At 47.3% G+C, this 19,739-nt stretch overlaps 2 protein-coding genes and 1 non-coding gene across 3 annotated transcripts in view; 2 read left to right on the top strand and 1 right to left on the bottom strand.

The window, feature by feature from the left end:
* Window positions 1-7,753, top strand: part of LOC8053132 (DNA excision repair protein ERCC-6) — a 30,574-nt gene extending 22,821 nt beyond the window's left edge. The window contains exons 18-20 of the mRNA XM_040215448.3: window positions 919-1,053; window positions 4,756-4,957; window positions 5,814-7,753. Coding sequence (XP_040071382.3) covers window positions 919-1,053; window positions 4,756-4,957; window positions 5,814-6,315 — 839 coding nt within the window. The 3' untranslated portion in view covers window positions 6,316-7,753. The remainder of the gene's footprint in view (window positions 1-918; window positions 1,054-4,755; window positions 4,958-5,813) is intronic.
* On the top strand, window positions 1,889-3,638 carry LOC121047507 (tigger transposable element-derived protein 6-like). Its single transcript, XM_040502795.2, has one exon. The coding sequence runs from the start codon at window positions 1,937-1,939 to the stop codon at window positions 3,596-3,598; it is 1,662 nt and encodes a 553-aa protein (XP_040358729.1). The 5' UTR covers window positions 1,889-1,936; the 3' UTR covers window positions 3,599-3,638.
* An 11,141-nt stretch (window positions 7,754-18,894) lies between the features above and the next one.
* Trnac-gca lies at window positions 18,895-18,966 on the bottom strand. The gene has a single exon. It is a non-coding gene; the product is annotated as a tRNA-Cys (tRNA).
* Between the last annotated feature and the right edge of the window lie 773 nt (window positions 18,967-19,739).

A 19,739-nucleotide genomic window follows, 5' to 3' on the forward strand; every position in this document is an offset into this window, starting at 1 on the left:
AGGCACCGAGGTTTGTTTGCTAAGAACCGAGAGTGAGCGTGTTAGGTTCCGCAAGTTCCCTCCCAAATACTTTTTCCCTCCTTTCGTGTGCGGCGAGACCCCTCACTCTTTAACGGTGTCGGCGGGTTGGCGCAGTTAACGTCGTCTGCTTTAGGCCTAGGCCTATCTTGGGCAGACGGTCGCCGAGTCGGAGTACCTGCTAGGCCTATCTACCGTGCTCGCTTGGTTGTTGTCGGGGGAATCGTGGCCGCTGGAGCTTTTCCCGGGTGTTTGTGGATCCAGCGTTCTTGTTCGTCGTGGTCTGTTTCAAATACTTTTTACTTTTTTCTTGCTGCTTGAAGTCGGGACGCGTGAGAAGTGCACATAGAAAAATAAACGTCCGTTGGTCGTCGCGACCGCTACGCTGTCGGCCATGCTGATTTGATCGTAAGAAGTGCGTAAGACAGCTTCGGACCTGTCGTAAGCTTTCGTCGTAACCTGCGCAAAACTTACGAAAATTTTGTTTCGTGAATACGAATTTGTTCTCAAGTTTTGTCTTGCGCATAGTTTTGGCGTAAAATCGTTTTGTGAACCCTCTGCACTTTCGAAAGTCGCAGGAAAGGTAAGACAGACGCAGGCGACGTTGCGAGCAGACGACGTTGCAAAGGAGCTGACGACGCTCAGATAGGGGGGGTCGCGATCAGCCAATCAGGGCTCGGCGTTCTGAAGTCACCGCTACCCCCTGCGCAAGGAGCAGACGAACTTGCCCTCCACATAGAGTTCACCTTCCATGGAGACTTTCATACATTTTCTATCTGTGAAGTTTGCAGGCTGCACAAATTTTTGGTGGCATTGTGTTGGTCAGTGTCATCATCTAGTGTATCACTATACTTTGTAAATGCTGTTATATTTCCTTTCTTTTCTTTTTTTTTGTGCAAGTTGTGGAAGGCGAGCATATTGGCTTTGTGGTGAAGCAGACGACGTATCAGCCGGAAGCAGACGACGCCCCTGCTGGGTCGGAACACACCCAGAAGCAGGATGACTACGTGCTTCAAAAGCTTTTCAAGAAATCTGGTGAGCTTGCAGTGAGGGCAGGTCGGTCACAAATGTTTGTGCCGAGGAGTTTTCACTTTGCCGACACGTGGCTCGAACGTGATGCCATCGTTTGCCGTGCTGGAGATAGTTCCCAATTGCTTTTGCTGAGGAAAACATATTCGGTGGTGCAAAGCACGTGCTGCATGAAGCACTCGCTGAGTGGCAAAGTCACCACAATGGCCACTGATGTGACTTTGGTGCAAGCCATCGATAGATCAGACACATTTCTAAAGATCCCAGGGCTCGTTATGAATGGATTATACTGTCGGTCGGTACATTCCTGGTAATGGGCTGGCATTCGGGGGAACTCAACAACATGACTGACCCTTTTTAGAATTCAATCTGGCAACTTTGATCACTATCATCATCTCAACGCATAGGCATATATGCCAAACTAATGGCAGCTGATGAAGGAAAATGCTGAAGCTACTACCAACTGGAGAATATACAGTCGAACCCGTTTATAACGAACCCGGTTAGAACGAATTATGGTCTATATCGAACACACGAAATTTTAAGATCAATATTCATGAGAAATATACTTTCTATAACGAACCACACATCGGTTATATCGAACTGCGAGCGCCCGCTACCGCCCCCGTGGAGACGCGCGGGCTTCCCTGCAATGCACAGAGTGACAGAGGACAAGAGAAAACCAACAAAAACACGATGGCCCTTGAGAAGATGAGTCACAAAACCGACTGCGAACGCCCGCAACCGACCCCCGCGGAAGCGCGCTGGCTTCCCTGGCTTCCCTGCCATGCACGGAGCGACAGAGGACAAGAGAAAACCAAGAAAAACACGACCCTTGAGAAGATGAGTCACAACACCGCAACCGGCCCCCGCGGAAGCGCGCTGGCCAATGATAGAGCAAGCGTGCAATGACGTTCTGATGACATCATCCTGCAGCCGTACCAGGCCGGACATGGCTCTTTTGTTCCTAGCGTTTTGCCGAGGAGGCTCGTTGTTCTTTGTGTCCTTCCTGTTCCCGCAAGAGATGGCGACCAAGGTGCGTTCATCGTTACCGTTCTCTACCAAGGTGGAAATAATCCGGCGCGTTGAACGCGGCGAGAAGAAGTCAGAAGTCGCCGCATCCTTCAAGATCGCCAGAAGCACGCTGAGTACGATTCTGAAAAACAAGCCAGCGATCCTGCAAAAGTCCCGAGATCGACCGAACGCCGACGGAAAGCGCATTCGGGCGCCTGCCTTTGACAGAGTGGAAAAGGCGCTGTACGCGTGGTTTTTGGATATTCGCGCTCGAAACCTTCCAGTTTCGGGCCCCATGTTACAGCAGAAAGCAAAAGACTTTGCCTTTTTGCTCGACGTTCAAGATTTTAGTGGCGGATCCGGATGGCTTCAACGGTTCAAGGAACGTTACGACATCGTCGGCAAAGTTGTCGCCGGCGAGAGTCGAGCAGTCGACAATGAAAGCGTCAAGAAGTGGATCGCCGAAAACTGGCCAGCAATTACGGAGCAGTACAGGCCCTGCGATATTTATAATACCGACGAAACCGCACTGTTTTGGCAGCTCCTACCCAGTCGGACCTTGGCACGACAAGGCGAGAAGTGCCATGGCGGCAAGCTGAACAAAGCTAGAATTACGGTGCTCCTCACCACGAATATGGACGGGAGCTCCAAGCTTACGCCACTGATCATCGGCAAGAGCAAGGCCCCTATGTGCCTACGGGGGTGTCGGTCTCTTCCAGTGAAATACACTTCAAATGGAAAGGCCTGGATGACAAGGGTGTTGTTTGAGGACTGGCTGCGCGACTGGGATGAGAAGTTGTCCGAGAGTGGCCGCAAGATTTGCCTCTTGCTTGACAATTGCTCCGCGCATCACTGTGGTGCCACGCTAAAAAACATTCAGCTTCGTTTTCTGCCCCCTAATGCGACATCGGTGCTGCAGCCGCTAGATCAAGGCATCATCCGTGCCTTCAAGCAAGGTTACAGGAAGCGTGTAGTGGAGCAGCTGCTCACCAAGCTGCGTGTGGGAAAAGAACTGAAGATTGATTTGTTGGGTGCTATTGAAATGCTTAGCCGTGCTTGGAGCGACATCGCGCCTAACACAATTAAGAATTGTTTTCGCCACGCGGGACTGTACCTGGATAACGACAGAGCAAGTACTGAAGAGGCAATCGAGGTTACGGATGACGACTTAAACGAGATGTGGAGAGACCTCGGCCGTCTTCCCGACGCGGTCCCGGATGGCGTGGAGCTGGAAGATTTTCTCGGAGTGGATGATGATGTCGCAGTGACCAGCAGTCCTTCAGACAACGAAATTGTCGCCGAGGTCGTGGCGGCTTCAGCAAACGACGACGACGACGAGGAGGCAGAGGACCCAGAGGCACCTTGCCCGACGCTTCACGAGGCGCTTGCAGCGACGGAAGTGCTCCGTCGCTACTGTTCCCAGCTTCAGGGAAGTGGACTAAGTCTGGTAAACCAGCTATCTCGCGTCGAGGACGAAATTTTGAAGGACGCAGTAAAAGCGAAGACGCAGGCAAAAATTACCAGCTTCTGTCGGTAATATCAAAAGAACAGGTAATAAAGACTTCTCTCTGTCGTAAGTGCCACGACTTTTTTTTCCTTCTCAATTTTACGGAATTATCGTGTTCATTTATTGTCTGTTACCTAGAAATTTTCGGGCTTTCTTAGATGATATGTTTCAATATTGAAATTTATTGATAGAAATATGAATACATATGTTCCATCATGAAAGCTGCCTCGCGATAACACGGCTCTGAGCGCCGGCGTGAGGCTCGCTACGCTCGGCAGCCTTCGCCGCTATTCCGCGCGGTTTCCTTTCATCTCTCTCGCTTTTGCCGTCCTCACGAAATAGCGATATTTGCTATAACGAACTACTTGATATATCGAACTAAAATGCGTGTCCGATGGAGTTCGTTATAAACGGGTTCGACTGTACAGTACAATCCACTTATAACAATAATGAGAAAACACAAAATTTCAGTCGTTATAACCGACTATCACTGTATCTGGACTATAAACTGATCGTTTCTGGTGTAGGCATTATAGATCAAGGTTGGGGGTCTGGGGGGGGGGGGGTAGGGGAGGGAGCTGCGAGCCGCATTTTAACACGTGAAGAGGCGCAGTTTGGCCACCCCTGCTATAGATATTGTTTGTTATAAGCTGTACATTGTAATAAGTGGTATCATTATAAGTGGATTGGACTGTATAAGGCATGTATGTTCGAGCTGTCGGTGCAACACGAATTAGGCACAACGGCTGCGTAAGCATTTGTTTCAGAGTGCGGTCCAATCAATCTCTATGCACAAGTTTGTCTCTAAAGCTTTTTGATGGTAAAAACTTAAATGAGGGGCTTATGGGTTGTTACCTTGTACCGGTCAGTTCTTACGTTCACACCATCGAAACAAACAAAGGAAGAAAGAATTATGAGGTGATCGAAGAACCGATTCTCATCTACCATTGACGTGCCAAAGTGACGGTGCCTGAGGAAACAGTTTCGTAACCGACGTCAGTTTGTCGAAAGTGAAGCTGCCTTTCGAGCCAGCAGATGGCACTTAATTTTTCAACAAGGTCTATTGTGGTAGGTGTTCGACGCTGGGCCGGTTGTTGTGAGGGTGCCAGGTGGGATGGAAGGAAGCGTAGTCTGTGAAACCTCGGGGTTCAGCAGCTGAGGCCAGTGTTGGTGACGTCCTCGCGCAGGGGTGCATTCGGCGATGCGCCACGACACCATCATGGACTCCGCGGACCCCGACTACGTCTTGGTGGAAGGAGAAGCGGAGCGCGTGGCCAAGGAGGCCATCAGGAAGCTGCGCCAGTCCCGGAGGCACTGCCTGGGGGCCTCCTCCGGCGTGCCCACATGGACGGGAGCCAACGGCGCCTCGGGGGCGCCTCCCGGCACCAAGTGAGGGCGCCACTTGCGTTTCTTGGGAATGCCGGCATACCCTACATTGCCTCGATTCCAGCTTTGTGTTCTCATCTTTGCTGTAAAGCTTGATATGAATGCTAAACCGGAACAAGACACAAACTGCCTGGTGTCTCAAATTCAGCTTCGATGCATTAGTTTGCAGCAGTTGGTGATCGTTTAACACAATGACAAACAGCACTCAGAGCAACAGGACAAAAGGAAGGAACATGGGACAAACATGCACTGACTTGGGACTGAAATATATATCAAAGAAAAGGAATGAAAAGAACAAGGCAGCAAAATAAATATATACAAACATAGAAGGCACAGGCAGGAAGCCACTGAAAGGCAAAGAACTACAAAACAGAAAAGAAAAGAAAATTGGTTTGTTTTGTTGGTTGCTCTCTTGTGTGACCACCTACTCATTGTGTTCAGTTTTAGTGCTTCGAGTTGATTTTTCATTTGTCAACCACTTTTTCTTCATGCTTTGAGATATCCAATAATAATCCCAGTTTTGATTTAGGATTATTTATTTTAATGGTGACAGATTGGGTACTCCTCTTTACTTTCACGTAGATAGATAAGACGCTAGTTCTTTATTTTGTTTTTAGACCGGTATGGAACTACTCATTTCTTTGTGTAGCCAGGTAAGGTGATAGTAATCATTTCTGTCTAGACAGGTGAGGCACTATTTTTTACTTTCATCTAGACTGATAAGGCACTATATAATATGCTTTCACATAGATAGATAAGGCACTATCTTACATTCTCACATAGACAGATAAGGCACAATTTCCACTGTGCAGGTAGGGACGTATCACAATAACAATAACGGTACATTGCCATCTTTCAGGCCACGCTTCGGCCAAAAGAAAGTGTCCAGGGTCACTCCGGGCAGCACTAACCCTCCCGAAGCCTCCAAACCTCCCGCGGCGCCCTCGCCCCTTAAAAAGGACCTACTCGGGCAACCCGGCATCTTCACCCATGACCTCGCCAGGACGGCAACGTCGGCAGCGCCCGACGTTCCGGAATCGTCCAGCGAACTCCTGGCTCGGATTCGTGCGAGGAACCACCACCTGTCCGACGGAGCCGAGCCCTCGCCGTCTTCTGCCGACTACCTGGACTCGGGGAGCGGGGAGTACGACGACCTCTTGGCGGACTTGCAGACTTTTGTCGCATTCGGCGCGAGCGTGGACGGTCAGGCGACGACGGAAGAGGTCCTCACCGCTTTCAAAGACAAAGTGCGGACCCGTGGAAGCGCTCCCGTGTTCAAGGCCCTGCTCGGACGCATCTGCGAGTTTTACCGGCGCGACGGGGGGCAAGGGGTGTGGAGGCTCAAGCCGGAATTTAGGTAGCAGTGTCTTCGAGGGACCAAATGTGGGCTGTGTGACAGTGCTGGTATGATCGTACGATTGTACTAGGGTCATATCAGTGTGACTTTGTGGTCGTCTGGTAAGTCCTATTAGTATCTACATAAGTGTTCTGGTGAGGTTATGATGATCCTACTGGTGTGATACTGGTGTACTGGTTACTACGAATGATACTGGTATACTAGTTACTGCCATACTGGCTGCATAATTGTACTGGTATGGCCATGGAATCGTCTGTACTCTGTTTCATGATAACTCGGCAAACTGCAGAGGCTGCGACCCCCCCCCGACCCAATAAGGGTGTCGGAGCAAGTCGTGTGATAGCACTCCATGTTCGTGGCCACGGAGACCTCGTTATCGCCACGGCAACAGCGCCTTTGGGAAGAAAAAAATAATTCTAGGGTTTTTCTTCTTTTAATGCTAATTGAACTCTAGCGATTCCCTCTTTATTGAGAATATATATAAAAAATTTAATGAATAAATATTGACTAGTTTACGAGTCAATTATATTTAGATAAAAAAAGTGATGCTACATCCGTATCCGGTCCTAATTTTTTTCTCCTTGTAGCGCTGTGTGGCGGTTGGCAATCAAAACCGTATAATGACCGCTTCAGCTTAAAACATTGCCCTGGCATTAGTAGCACCCACCGCAGATTCGAGGGTAAATAGACCACATGCGAAACGCACAGCGCCATCTAGTGGGGCGCCGACGAACATGCACCGTCTCACCAGTTGGCTTTGGTGCTGGCAAAGGCCAGGGCGCAAAAGCATAGTTCTAAAGAATCCTTCGCTCGCACAAGCACTTGCGCGGAGAAAGCGTTTTCGAAAACCAGGTGCCCAAACCCGTACCTTTGCCAGCACTCAAAGCCAAATATCGAGGTGAAGTGTACGTTCGCCATGTTGGTTGCAGCAAGAAACTAGCGACCGGCGGGGCGACGAGCATGTACATGCGCATGAAGAGCGTAAAACAATACTAACCCTTCGCCCGCTAGTGTGGGTAAGGATTGATGACGGTGAGCAGTGGGCTTCGATTGTTACCGACAACGCTACGAAATCGACAAACAGCAGAGGAATCTCGACGCAACAAAGATGGCTGTGCACAGAGTGTTGCCAGGTGTTCAAACAGTTTTGCATATGGTCTATTGAGCGTATGGTTGTCTTGTGAACCGTTTCCGAAGAGATCGCTGCTCTAGTGGACGGCAGTGTCGCGGCGGTGGACGTTTGTCTGAAGTGGTTGGTTTTGCCGCAGACGACTCTTGGCCAGCAGATGACAGCCTGTTCCTTGGCGCAGGGACACACGCTCCCGTGACATGGTATCACGTGCCTCGCTCTGGCGCTCTTTTTGTCTTGCGGGGGTTGTGGGCTCCACAGTTTGCCAAGTTATGGTGAAACAGAGTATGGTATGGTCATAGAACCGACTACAGTCGAACCTCGATATAACGAACTTCAATGTAACGAAATCCTCGATTTAACGAAGTATTTTATTTTTCATAATTTCTTGCCCATAGACCCCATGTATTTTTAGTCCCTATATAACGAAGTCTATTTTGCAGCTATTTCAATATAACGAAGCGCCATTGCCATAGAAGGCAATAAATAAATCAACTCTAAAAAACAACTGCGCAAACAAATTGTGGTTAAAAAAAAAAAAAATTATGCGCAAACGCGAGCGCTTTATAGGTTACTTCACGGGGACAGGCCTTCCAACGTTCCTAGGCTGCCCGAGGGTGCGGCGCCGGTAGCGCCGGCGAGGCATGCGGCAAAGCGGATTCCGCGAGGCTGGCCAGAAAATGCCGAGCAAAAAGTTAACACGGCATAACAGCATCACCACTGACATTCACTGATCATCATAGTCCACTGTACCGCGGGTAGCGCGGGAGCCAACTTCAGCGGGGGAGCGACGTGATGGCGCGCCCGCGCGACCGCACGGGCAGTGCCATCTAGGAGAAGACCGAAAAGACCGATTATCGTCTTGCGAGCGTGATGTAAAGCAAAGGCGCAAGCACACTGTGGGCGCAAGGGGGCAAGTAAACTGTGCGGTCAAGAGTGCTGTGTAGGTTGGAAACATTGGCACCGCCTAAACTGCCTAAACTAAACGGGAGGCACTCACTTGATCGAATGACGTTTTAGCGAACGCCCACGTTTCATCGAATGACACTTTAGCGAATAGTCGGACGCCGCGAAGCGGCGTTTTCGGGTGGGCCAAGTGAGTTTATATTTTTGTAATGAGTTGCCGCAGACTGTCGCCGCGAAGCGGCATAAAGCGCAGCGCGACGGATGGGTTAACGCGCGCCCCCGTTATTCGCTAAAACGACCATTCGCTCAAATGTCGCCGTTCGCTAAAATGTCATTCGCTCTTGTGATATGGACCCAAACTAAACAGCTTTATTTTTTAACCGGGCGGTTCACTTACGTGCTTGCTGCCATAAGGAAACGTAAAGTTCTTTCTTTGGATGAGAAAGCAAACGTTTTGGACGCCATCCTGAAGAAACTGCCGAGATCACGAGCACTCGAGAAGTGCTTACGCAATGGACGTACTGAGGAGGCACACGGCGTCGCATGGGCAGCAAGATGCCGTGCAAGCGCTCTGGGCTCTGGGCGCTCGAACGCCGTATGACGCCGCCGACGCCGCTGCTACTGTCGGACAAGGCGCAAGCAAAACTCGCGGACTACTTTGCCCCTAAATAAATGTCATTTTCGGTGAGTTTTCATACCCGTAAAATGTTTCGGAATTTTTTTTTTTTCGCATGTTAAAGCCAAATTTCGATTTAGCGAAATTTCAATGTAACGAAGTAAATTGCGAATTTTACCGACTTCGTTACATCGAGGTTCAACTGTAGTATGATCATAGAATTGTACTAGTATGGTCATGTCAGTATGACTATGGTCATACTGGTTCACATTGTATTAGATTGGCTGCCTGATCACCTGATGTGATTATACTTGTATGGTTTTATCAGTGTCGCTGTTACAGATCATGCTGGTATATTGGTTACAGCCACTCTGACTTAATGATTGTACTGGTGTGGTCATATCACTAACTGCATGATCATGTGGTATGGTCATATCGGTAGGCTGCATGATCATCCAGTATGGTCATATCGGTAGGCTGTACGATTGCACTGGTACGACCATATGATCATTCTCATATGGTAATGCAAGGGCCTCATTCTTCTGAAGGTGGTGCCAGTCTTTATACTACGAGATTTCGACAACACGCGACTGCAGGAAGAAATACAAGTAGGAAATGTAAACTAAATTGACGCTTTCACGCCAGTTGAATATACCAGTTCGATCTGAGAGACTCGTCCACGTGCACAGAAAAGAAAAGCACCATGCCCAAAATGACTTGATAGCACTTTCCTAAGACAGTCGTATGGACATTAAGGCACCCTGGACCATACTACAAGGTGTTCTCGAGCACTATTCTGGAGTAAAAAAAAATTGTGTAAATAAGCCAGTGAACAGAGTTCCATGAAACTTCTCACAAAGTTCTTTCTTTTTTTTTAGGTGGTTCATTGATTATACTTAAGTTTCGTGAGTGTTAAACTCCAGGAAAAAAATGTAAGGAAACGTTTTTCTCCGTGCACAGGAGGAAAACAGAAGCAAACTGTCAGGTTGACGCTGCTACACACATATGGGGTGCACCACATGGTACAAAAACTTGACAGCTCCTTAGAGATTAACACCCTAACGCGGACCCAGCAAATCAGAGAATGTGCGATTCATTATGTGAATAGCAGCGCCATCTTGACGGTTTGCTTCTGTTTTCTTCCCGCGCAAAGAAGAGAAGTTTCTATTTTGCATTTTTTCCCTCCAGAAACATACACTAATGAACTTTGAGTATAATCAGTGAACCACTTAAAGATGCCTTTGTGAAAAGTTCCAAACTCTGTTCACTGGCTCCTTCCTATGAATCGTTTTACGCCCGACCAGCGCTCGAGGGCAGGGCTGTGACAGGTCAGTCTGGCTGTTACAGGTCATCTGTAGCTGACCTTTTATAAGTCGTATAAAACTAATTTTTTTTATGTGCTTTTAGATTCGGCATTTTATATTTGTAACTCAGGGAGCATTTTTATCCTTGTTACTTAAGGGTTGTCTGATACGCGTGTAAATACTATTCCATGTGGCTAAGTTTTTTTTTTTTTTTTTTTTTAATTTATACCATTTTTACGTTGCGTCATCTTGTAAGCTGCTTCCCTTTTGTTTTTGTATAGATTTCCATGAACAAAAAATTGTATAATAGACGTAAAATGGTGAAAGTTTTTATGTTTGCTCTTCAAATGAGAGGATCTGTTTGAGGCGTGAGGAGCGATTTGTAAATGTTATTTCTAGTTGTTATAAAGTAATGCGTAATTTTAATCGCCTGTAAGTATACATTGGCAGCGATCAGGTTCTAAGCCGTAGAAAACTATTTTTTTCATGTGCTCAAAACGGCTGACTGCCGCAAAAGTTTGGTGTCTTGCTTCCTTTTTGGTCGGAGTTGGGTGAGGCTGGCCATTGTCAGTGCAGCATTTTTTTTTAATTGACAATAAAAAGTTAAAGATCTTTTGTAGCTGTTTGTGCAATTTTGTTAAGCATATAACTTCACTGACCAGCAGTGAGTTATGACTGAGTGAATTGTTAGACATCTTAACAATTTTGCATGATTCTGTGCGTCGCCGCCTTTTTCCCGATGGTCACGTGACACTTTCACGGCACCGGATTGGCTTCGATGGCTTATAGCGTCCTCTGCGGTCCATTGTGAAGTTTGCGGCATCTTTTGGGCTCGCTGTTGGATGGATGGATGAACGCGTACGATTCAACCCTTCAAACAGGCGGCGGCTTGCGCCACCTCGTAGTTGTTTTTAGTACCAACGGCTAATCTAAAAATAACACAGAAAACATAAAGCGTTGGTCGAGAATCCGCGCCATCTGTCGAGACGGCGGTGGCGTCTCCACTTCGGGTCGTCCTCATCTGGTGACCCACTTTCCCCGGAGGGGGCCGAGAGTTTCAAGGTCGGCGGAGTGGGTGGTTCACCCATCCCGCCTACCGCCGAGATGGGTGAACGACCCCCTCGGCGGTTGTGAAGGTTGTAGAGGCCGGAAAGGGGCTACACACACGTTTCTTTCACTGACAACGCGCAGTACCACATGTACTCCGTGTCACTAGTTGCGTGCAGTACAGGCGAGGGCAGTGCCGGGCGAGCGAAGAAAGGGCAAGCAGTAGGATGGCTGCGGAGGAGGAGAGAAACAATCTCCCTAACGTTCCTGGTGCTCTCTCTTCCTCCCCTCGCCCTTCATTACCCCGCTCTCCCGTCCAGCCATCCTAGTGCTTGCCCTATCTCTCTTCACCTGGCGTTGCCTTCCCCTACCCTTTTTGCGCATTGTTCATACGCGGCGCGAAGTAGTTCTTACGAGATCTGGTTGTCGGAGGAAAAAGCGATGCTTTTGACGTTTGGCACGCGTACGTCTTAATAAAATAAGATATATCTAATCTACAATTCGCCTACATATATCTTAATTCTCTACATAAAGGGGGAAATCAGTAATGCTCTGCGAAAAGTCGGACTTTATTTTACTACAGTTCTTGAGGTGCAAACGGGTAACAAACCTCTGCCTTGCCTCCCCCCCTCACTCCAAACGTCAAGTGGAAGCTCGTCCCACTCTTTCCACTTTAGAAGAGCGAACGCTGAGGAGGTAAAATATAAATAAGGGAAGAACATGAAAGGACGAGGACGGACAAGACAGAGGCGAGCGCCTCCTATTCCGCGCTCGCTCTGCTAAAGTGGAAAGAGGCGGGAAAAGTCGAGGCCTGCACAATGACGTCATCGTCGGTGGGTCCCGAACCCGCCCGAAGTGTTGAGGATCCACTAACGATGACGTCGTGCGCAAGCCTTGTCTTCTAGATAGTATATTGGCTAGCTTTGCGCTCGTTGTGCGACGCTGCGGGACGCACTGGTGGCGAAGCAGACGCAGGCTAGTCAGCGCTGCGTGGATCCACTAGTCATGACGTCAAGCGGGGGAAGGGCGTAGCCCTTATCTTATAGGTTGCATTGTCCCAAGTTAGCGAAAAAGCCTGACGGGACGCCCTTGCGGAGGGTGCGGGTTAAAGAAAACGGGGGTCATAATAGCTTAGATCCAACTGTCTCATCCCATGTCGATCGTCCTTGTAGAGTAAACACCCCGATATGCAATACTATACTTCGTCTCACCCTACGATGGACTAAAGGCAAAGGTGCCGACCACCAGATCCAATCACGAGCCACTTAGACATCGCGTGGGTGGTATTTCGCTTCAATGCACGTGTCGGTGCCCGCGTCTAATGGGGATGGGCGGACAGTGGTTCGAATTGAATAGCAGAATGACTCACCAATTCTACATCGCAAAGAAAGCCACAACATACAGGCTCTTTGCAGTGTCGCAGCTACAGAGAAATGATGCAGCACTTTTTGATTCGGAGCATTATTCGTCCACCCCTAATCAATGTTAAGCATGTCATAGTTTAACGTGTAACGTGATTGGACCTGGCGGCCTGTGGCTTTGACCTTTAGTACATCGTAGGATGAGACGAAGTAGAACGTATTCTACGAGTCATTCATTCCTTAAGCCACTTTAGGCACTAACGTCGCTACATCCAGCACGGTCACTTTGTTCGGGTCTGCTGTTAGTTATATAACCTGATTTTGTTTCCTGCCTCTGTAGCTACATCTCACTTTTTTGTTTTGTTTTGTGCGACCTTGTTTTTGTAATGCCGTCGGCTTTGAGTGAGTGTATTGAAATAAATAACTAAATAATAATAACCACTGTTTTAATATATAGCCCAGGAACATCCTTCTGCTCCTTGCACAGGCACACTTGGTTAAAATGATAGCAGAAACCGCAAGTGTAGGGGGGACAGGTTCTCAAATCGAGCATGACACACAGCTGCTTAGGTACTACGTACTTACTCAATCTCTAAACATTTTAATCTGTCCAAAACAAACTCATTAGTCATTAGTTGCTTTGACTGCGGGACAGTCTGCCAGAGTATGGAGACATTAGGGAGTTTTCGTAGATAGTTTTTACCGTCCCGCAAGGCTCTCCGCCAACCCGCTACGATACCCGAAACTGTACAGTCAAGGCCATCAGCGCGCAGGCGCAGTAGCGGCTTCTTCGTAGCGGAGGGCTTAGCGGAGGAAGAAAACGCGGAGGGGGAAACACGGTCTACTAAAACTCGCTATTGTTACTCTCTGTAGATTATGCTCCTCCACATCAAAACAAGCAGGGGTGTGGATTGATCCTTTGATTCTGCAGCGCGAGCTTTCGCTCCACGTCAACTCCACGTGCTCGGACCTGCGGTGCGCTACGACGCACTGCCACTGAGCCTTTCTCCCTCTCCAAAAAAAAAAAAAAAAAAAAAAAAGCTAACTGTTATAAATTAGTCTCCTCCCTCCTCCCCTCTACTTTCCAAGAAAAAAAAAATACACAGGCAATCGAATATTACAGGCAGAGAAAAAAATACGCAATTACTTCCCTTGGCGGGTAGCACCTGCTGCTTCAAGAAGGTGTACATGAACAAATTCCTGCATGAAAAATGTAAAAGCGGGGGGGGGGGGGGGGGGGGGGGGAGGGGGGGGGGAGGGAGGGAGGGGAGTAGGGGGTCTACATCTGTTGCCCGTGAGGATGTAAGTCACGGCAACAAGATCAGTGACCCATATAGAAGGCTGGCGGAGGGGGGGGGGGGGGGGGGGGGAGGGGCGCAGGACGGTAATCACGAAGAGTATCTTTACCGGCGCGGGAGAGAGCCGGATCTTTCATTTCGTATTTGGTCTTAATTTTTTTTTCTGTGTGCTTTTCCCGGCCCAGACGAGTTAGGTGTTGTGTGTGGAGTATTCTTGCCTTCGTGGTGTTGGACAGTGCTCCGTGCTCAGCCCAGTTACGCGAGCGGTTGGGAGTTTCACTCAGGACGGTTCCTTCCCTTTCAAGGCCGTCTCGCTTTTCGAGGCCAGGATTTCTTTTTCTCGTGTGATCGTTTTCATTCGCCAGTTGACGGATAAAAGGGGAAAAAAAAATCAACATCCCAAATTTTCGTGTGTACTGGACGAATTCGTAGCTCTACAAGCAGACTTTCGATCATATCGCTCTAATCTGTGCTTTCAACGGCCGAAATGGATGGTGTAAAATGGTTAGATACATCGAGCAGTTCTGTTTTCAGATGTGTTTTGGTTAGGCAGTAGCATATTTAAATATATTCGGTTTGAGGCCACGGGCTTGATCCCGATCTCTCAAGTCAGGTTCAAACACGAGCCGAGATCGGGTCTCAAATATATTCGGAGAAGGGTCAGGCTGGAATGCGTTACGAAACCGTCCCGATCAGCGGTTTAGGCCGGGACGAATGTGAAAGACGGCAAGTTAATTGCTGGCAGGGTTTGAACCTTCCTACATGACTCGTGCTCACACCGCTTATTGGGACGGGCCGGCTTCAGGTCATAATATCAAACAGGCCAGGTTTAAATCTTGGGTGAGGTTTGGGTCACGGGACCGACCCGACCCGACCCTACCCTATCCCACACGGCCTCACCGACCCGATCCGACCTGACCTTACTTGTTCCACCCGACCCGACCGCATCCGAACCGACCCGACCCGACCCGACCCGACCCGACCCGACCCGACTCGGTCTAATCTGACCCGATCCAATCCGATCCGACTCGATCTGATTCCACTCCGACCCCGCCGGACCCGGTTTAACGCAACCTTACCCTGTGCTACTCGGTCAGTTCCGAGATTTCGGTTGGGATGGGATTGAGAGAATCATTTTTCTTTTTTTTTTTGTTTTTTTTTTTTTGGTGGGGGAGGGGGCCGGCCTCATTAAAAATTTAACTCATCATGTCGGGTTTGCGAAATACTTGAGAGTTGTTATGGGTTTGGTTGGCAGTCTTCCGAGTCGGGTTGCGTTTTGTTTCAACATTTTCGTGTTCTGCAAGTTCTAACCCAAACATGTAGACCATATAGCTGACCTTACCAGAAAGGTTAATATTACGCTGCTCTCATGACTGATCTATGTTATGAATGAGCTCCCTCTCCATGGGACAAGACCTTGATACAAGTTTGCTATCATTACGCGTTTTTAGGCGACTACGGTAAAGTACAGCTGCGTAAAGCCATATTGACCAGCAAAATGCTTAAAATCAAATTTTCTCGTTTATGTACGCCGAATCACGACATCTGAGCTGTTGAATTTTTTTTTATCTAAATGGGGCTTTGACAATCGCGAAATGTTAACTCATTAGCTTCACTGGTACCACATGTTCGAACGCCATGTCCCCAGTCACCTCAAGAAAAAGAGCAAGTTTTGGCCACATATAGTTCAAACGCTGCAGAAAAAAGTACACCTGAATGGTTTGGTTCTAAGAGAGTCGACAATGTTGCTTTTGTCGTCTGGAACGTACAAGCGTCAGCAAAGCAACAAAGCAACTGATCTTCATAAATGCACATTGTCTCGATGACAGCTTTTCAGGGGCTTCGGAACTTTTCGGAAGACGGGAGGATTTTCCTTCCTCTTCTCCGTATTGGTTATATGTAACTTTTTATGTCTTGGAAAGGCTGAAAATGAAACACAGCCTTTCAATTTTCAAGAGAAAGACAGGAAAAAAAATACTGCCAACCACTTGTTTGTTGGTATGTCGCGATCTGTACGCTTTTATGCACGTATTACATATCTATTAAAAGACAATGTGTTATTTGTCTTATCGCGGTACGGTATAGTTATTTTGCTGCTGACCGCTGAGTTGGCCAAAGTTGACGTGACCGCGTCAAAGGTCGAAGACAATATCACCTGCATGCACAGGTAGAGCTACATCTGTTTACAGTACGCGAGTTATGACTAGCATTGTTACAGTCCGCTTTGTGTACACTTACCGCGAAAGCGCTCTCACTCGGGCCTTGAAGAAGGTCAGCGTGCACCTTCGTTTTGGGGTCAGCAAACCCGCTGACCGGTTCTTCTGTAGCCTGTGCTCGCACGCTCGCACTTTTATCGCTACTTGTATTTGTCGTTTCGAGTGAGTGACCGTCGGTCGCAGACGGTGCATGAAATGCAATTAGTTGGGCCTCATTTATGTCCGTTAGAAGGAGTCCTACTGGACTCCGTGTCTCCTTACCACGGACCGCAGGGAAGGCTACGAGCCATCCCAGCCAATCCAATGCCGTGCGTGTGTCACATACCAACGGGAAGGGCGGCGATATTTCCAGTCACGTGATGCTCTGTCCCGTGACACGTTTAATGCGCTCTATTGGCTGGGGTGGCTCGTAGCGTCGGCTGCGGTTCATCGCAAGGTGCAACGTAGCTGAACCTCCATTGCAGCGCGACTCGGCAAAGATCGAAAGCGAGGGCCTTCGTGAGCCAATTAGAGGGACGGAGAGTGCAGGCCGACGGTCCGCTGTCACGTGCCTCGTTCCAACGTTATGATTGGTTCGCTGGGGGCCATAACTTTTGCCGCGTGCCAAGTTACGCTGAAATGGAGTGTGGGAGAAAAAGGAAGTAAGAAGTGCATTGATGCTGAGGAACAATGCCTCGTGGACGGTTGAGAGCGATGCCCATTGCGATGAGTGCTTCTCGTCACAGTGATACCGCGATAGCGATTGTTCCGCACAGACAATAAATCGTTTCGAGAGCTCCACCAGGACGACACTTTAGATGTAGGATCGGAGACAAAATCTCTCTTGCCGTTAACGCGCTTTAGTAGGTATTCGTTCTGGCGACCGCTGGCAGGATTTGCGATCGCATCATAATCATCATCATCATCAACAAAACAACAACAAAAATAATTAGGGCAAGTTGAAAAATCAGAACCATCCACATATCAAAATGCAAAGCGGGAAAGGATTGTTTTATATAAATGTGGGGTAGAAAAAAAAAAAAACCTGGAAATTATTGACCTATTTCCGAATTAGCAATTTTCCAAAGGTTTAGAGAGAATTATGCCTAAAAGATTATACAGTCTCCGTGAAAAATGTTCCATTCTTACGTCCAGTCAGCATGTGTTTAGAAAAGGTCGGAATATTTATAGATTTTTATAAAGCTTTCGATCGCCTCAATCACGACACGTTAATTCAAAACTTTTACATAAGGCAAATCCGTCCTTAGCTCTAAAACTCAGTACCTGGACAATATCTAACTATTTACAAATCAGTGTCAACAAAACAATCGCTGTTCTATTTCGACCACACAATACAAATTGCACGTATATATACAACCTCTCTCACGGTGGAAATAATGCAGACATAGTAGATAGCATAAAAGTACTAAATATAATATTTAATCAGTACATGGTCTGGGACGAAACGGTGTAACATATATGTAATAAACTGTCGAGGGCTGTGTGTATTATATATATATATATATATATATATATATATATATATATATATATATATACCAAAGTAATGCTGCCGACTTCTGTTATGCTCCTCTTACACAAATCTATTTTTTACTCACACTACCACTATTGTTTATTAGCCCGGGGAAAAACAAGCGCTACAAATCTCAAAGAAATTCACACTCTTCAGGGAAAAGTAGTTCGTATCATATGTGACCCAATTTGCGAGAGCCGTTCCCAACCATTGCTTAACAGGTTCAATGTTGTACAAATACTAAATCAGTATACTTACAAACTTGCTCTTTTCTAAAAAAAATATCTTTTAGACACAGTGACAAAAATTACCAAACAATTTTCCACATGGAACCCAGAGAATCACGTGAAGTACTTCACTCGTGGTGCCGAGACCTGGTTAGTGCCGCACTCCAGAAATAACTATGTTAATCAGATGTTGAGATCTACCCGCCCCCGGCTTCTGAACACTCTTTTTGTTAACTTAATGAAGGAATATTGAGCGAGTCCCCCCAAAAGTTACCTTCATTATTTCTTTAATGTTTTTTCTCACAGGTGCCCTAATTGATTTATGAATAGGTTGAATGTGTTTAATTTCCTTTTCCTACATTGTAACATATAGCTTTTCTTGTGTGCATATGTCGTATACATTGGAGTTCTTCTTTTATAATGTGTTTCCTTGTTCTGCTATGGGGGTAGAGGCTCGTCAGTTAATAAATAAGTTGCTTTTTTCTCTACCTCATTTGAATTTGAACCAGAATTTAATGTGACCAAATGCCTACTTAACAGAGGCTGACTGTTTTAAGAGCGGGGATGTGTGATTGTGTTACTTTCAGGAGAGAAACTGAAAACAGTCAAGCTTCAACATATATTATATAGCGTTTAAGGAAGGAGCAATCGTCATACAAGCTTATGGATAAAAAGAAAATGCGATTGGAGCGTAATCATGAAGTCTTGATCTTTCAGTTGAAAGTTTCATACTTAATTTTCTTTCCTTCCACCATCTTTCATAGATTATTTAATGTCCCCTTAGTTAATAAACCAAATAAATATATGCTGCAACTATCTGTTAAATATATAAGGGAGAGTCTCAATTAAATAAATATGCAATTTTACTCAGAAATAAATTTCACAAAAAAAAAAAAAATAAAGCCGAACATGCTATCATACACAACCTGAAAACCTCTTGTGAACCCCAGGCTCAAAAATGTTGGAAGGGGGCGCCCGGGTTTGAACCGGGGACCTCTGGATCTGCAGTCGAATGCTCTACCACTGAGCTACACCCCCGACGCTAACGAGGCCCAGAAGGCGTTTATCTCGAGGGCGTTCGTCGAAGGTCAGCAATTTCACTCTTTCTTTTGTTCAGATTACAAAACACCTGTCTGACTCCCTTCCGCTTGGCGGCACGAACACTGCGCCGGCGTCTCTGGCCGGCGTCAGGGAGAATTTTAAAGGTGCTCTGAGGAGGTTTTTGAGATCGCCTGAGTATGGCGATAACTCGCTCTGCGGGCTCTAAGCATCCTGGGCCTGTAAACACGTCGAACACGAAGTTGGCGCCGAAGTTGACGGAGGGCACAATGACTTCGCGCTTTTTTCGCCGACGTGAAATCGGCACGCTCCGCGAACTTTCGGCTCCAACTATGTGTTTGACGAGTTTAGGGCCCCTAGGAATCCAGAAATCACAACGATGCGCGGCCAATTTCCACACTAAAAAAAGCAATAAAAATATGAAAGACGTTTGCACTCTCCTGCAACGCCAAATTAGAGCGCAGCTCTTGAGGAGGAGGAGGGGAAGGTACGGAGAGGGGGCTATGCCCCTCCTCCTCTCCTCCCATTTAGGGGAACATTTTCCGCTAAATTTAGCGGGGAATTTCTGTCCGCTAAATTTAGCGGGGAAAACTTCCTGCTAAATTGAGGGCGACAATTTTTCCGCTAAATTTAGCGGGGAAAACTTCACGCTAAATATAGCGGGGAAATTTTCCGCTAAATTTAGCGGGGAAATATTTTTCGCTCAGGTTAGGGGGGAATTTTTCCGCTAAATATAGTGGAGAATTTTTTCC

Source organism: Ixodes scapularis, unplaced genomic scaffold (genome assembly GCF_016920785.2).
Source record: "Ixodes scapularis isolate PalLabHiFi unplaced genomic scaffold, ASM1692078v2 PGA_scaffold6__148_contigs__length_123643588, whole genome shotgun sequence".
In the NCBI taxonomy this organism is placed as follows: Eukaryota; Metazoa; Arthropoda; class Arachnida; order Ixodida; family Ixodidae; genus Ixodes; species Ixodes scapularis.

Bases quoted from the DNA above. Each gene is read 5' to 3' on its own strand.
- LOC121047507 (XM_040502795.2), top strand. From the start codon at position 1,937: ATGATAGAGCAAGCGTGCAATGACGTTCTGATGACATCATCCTGCAGC.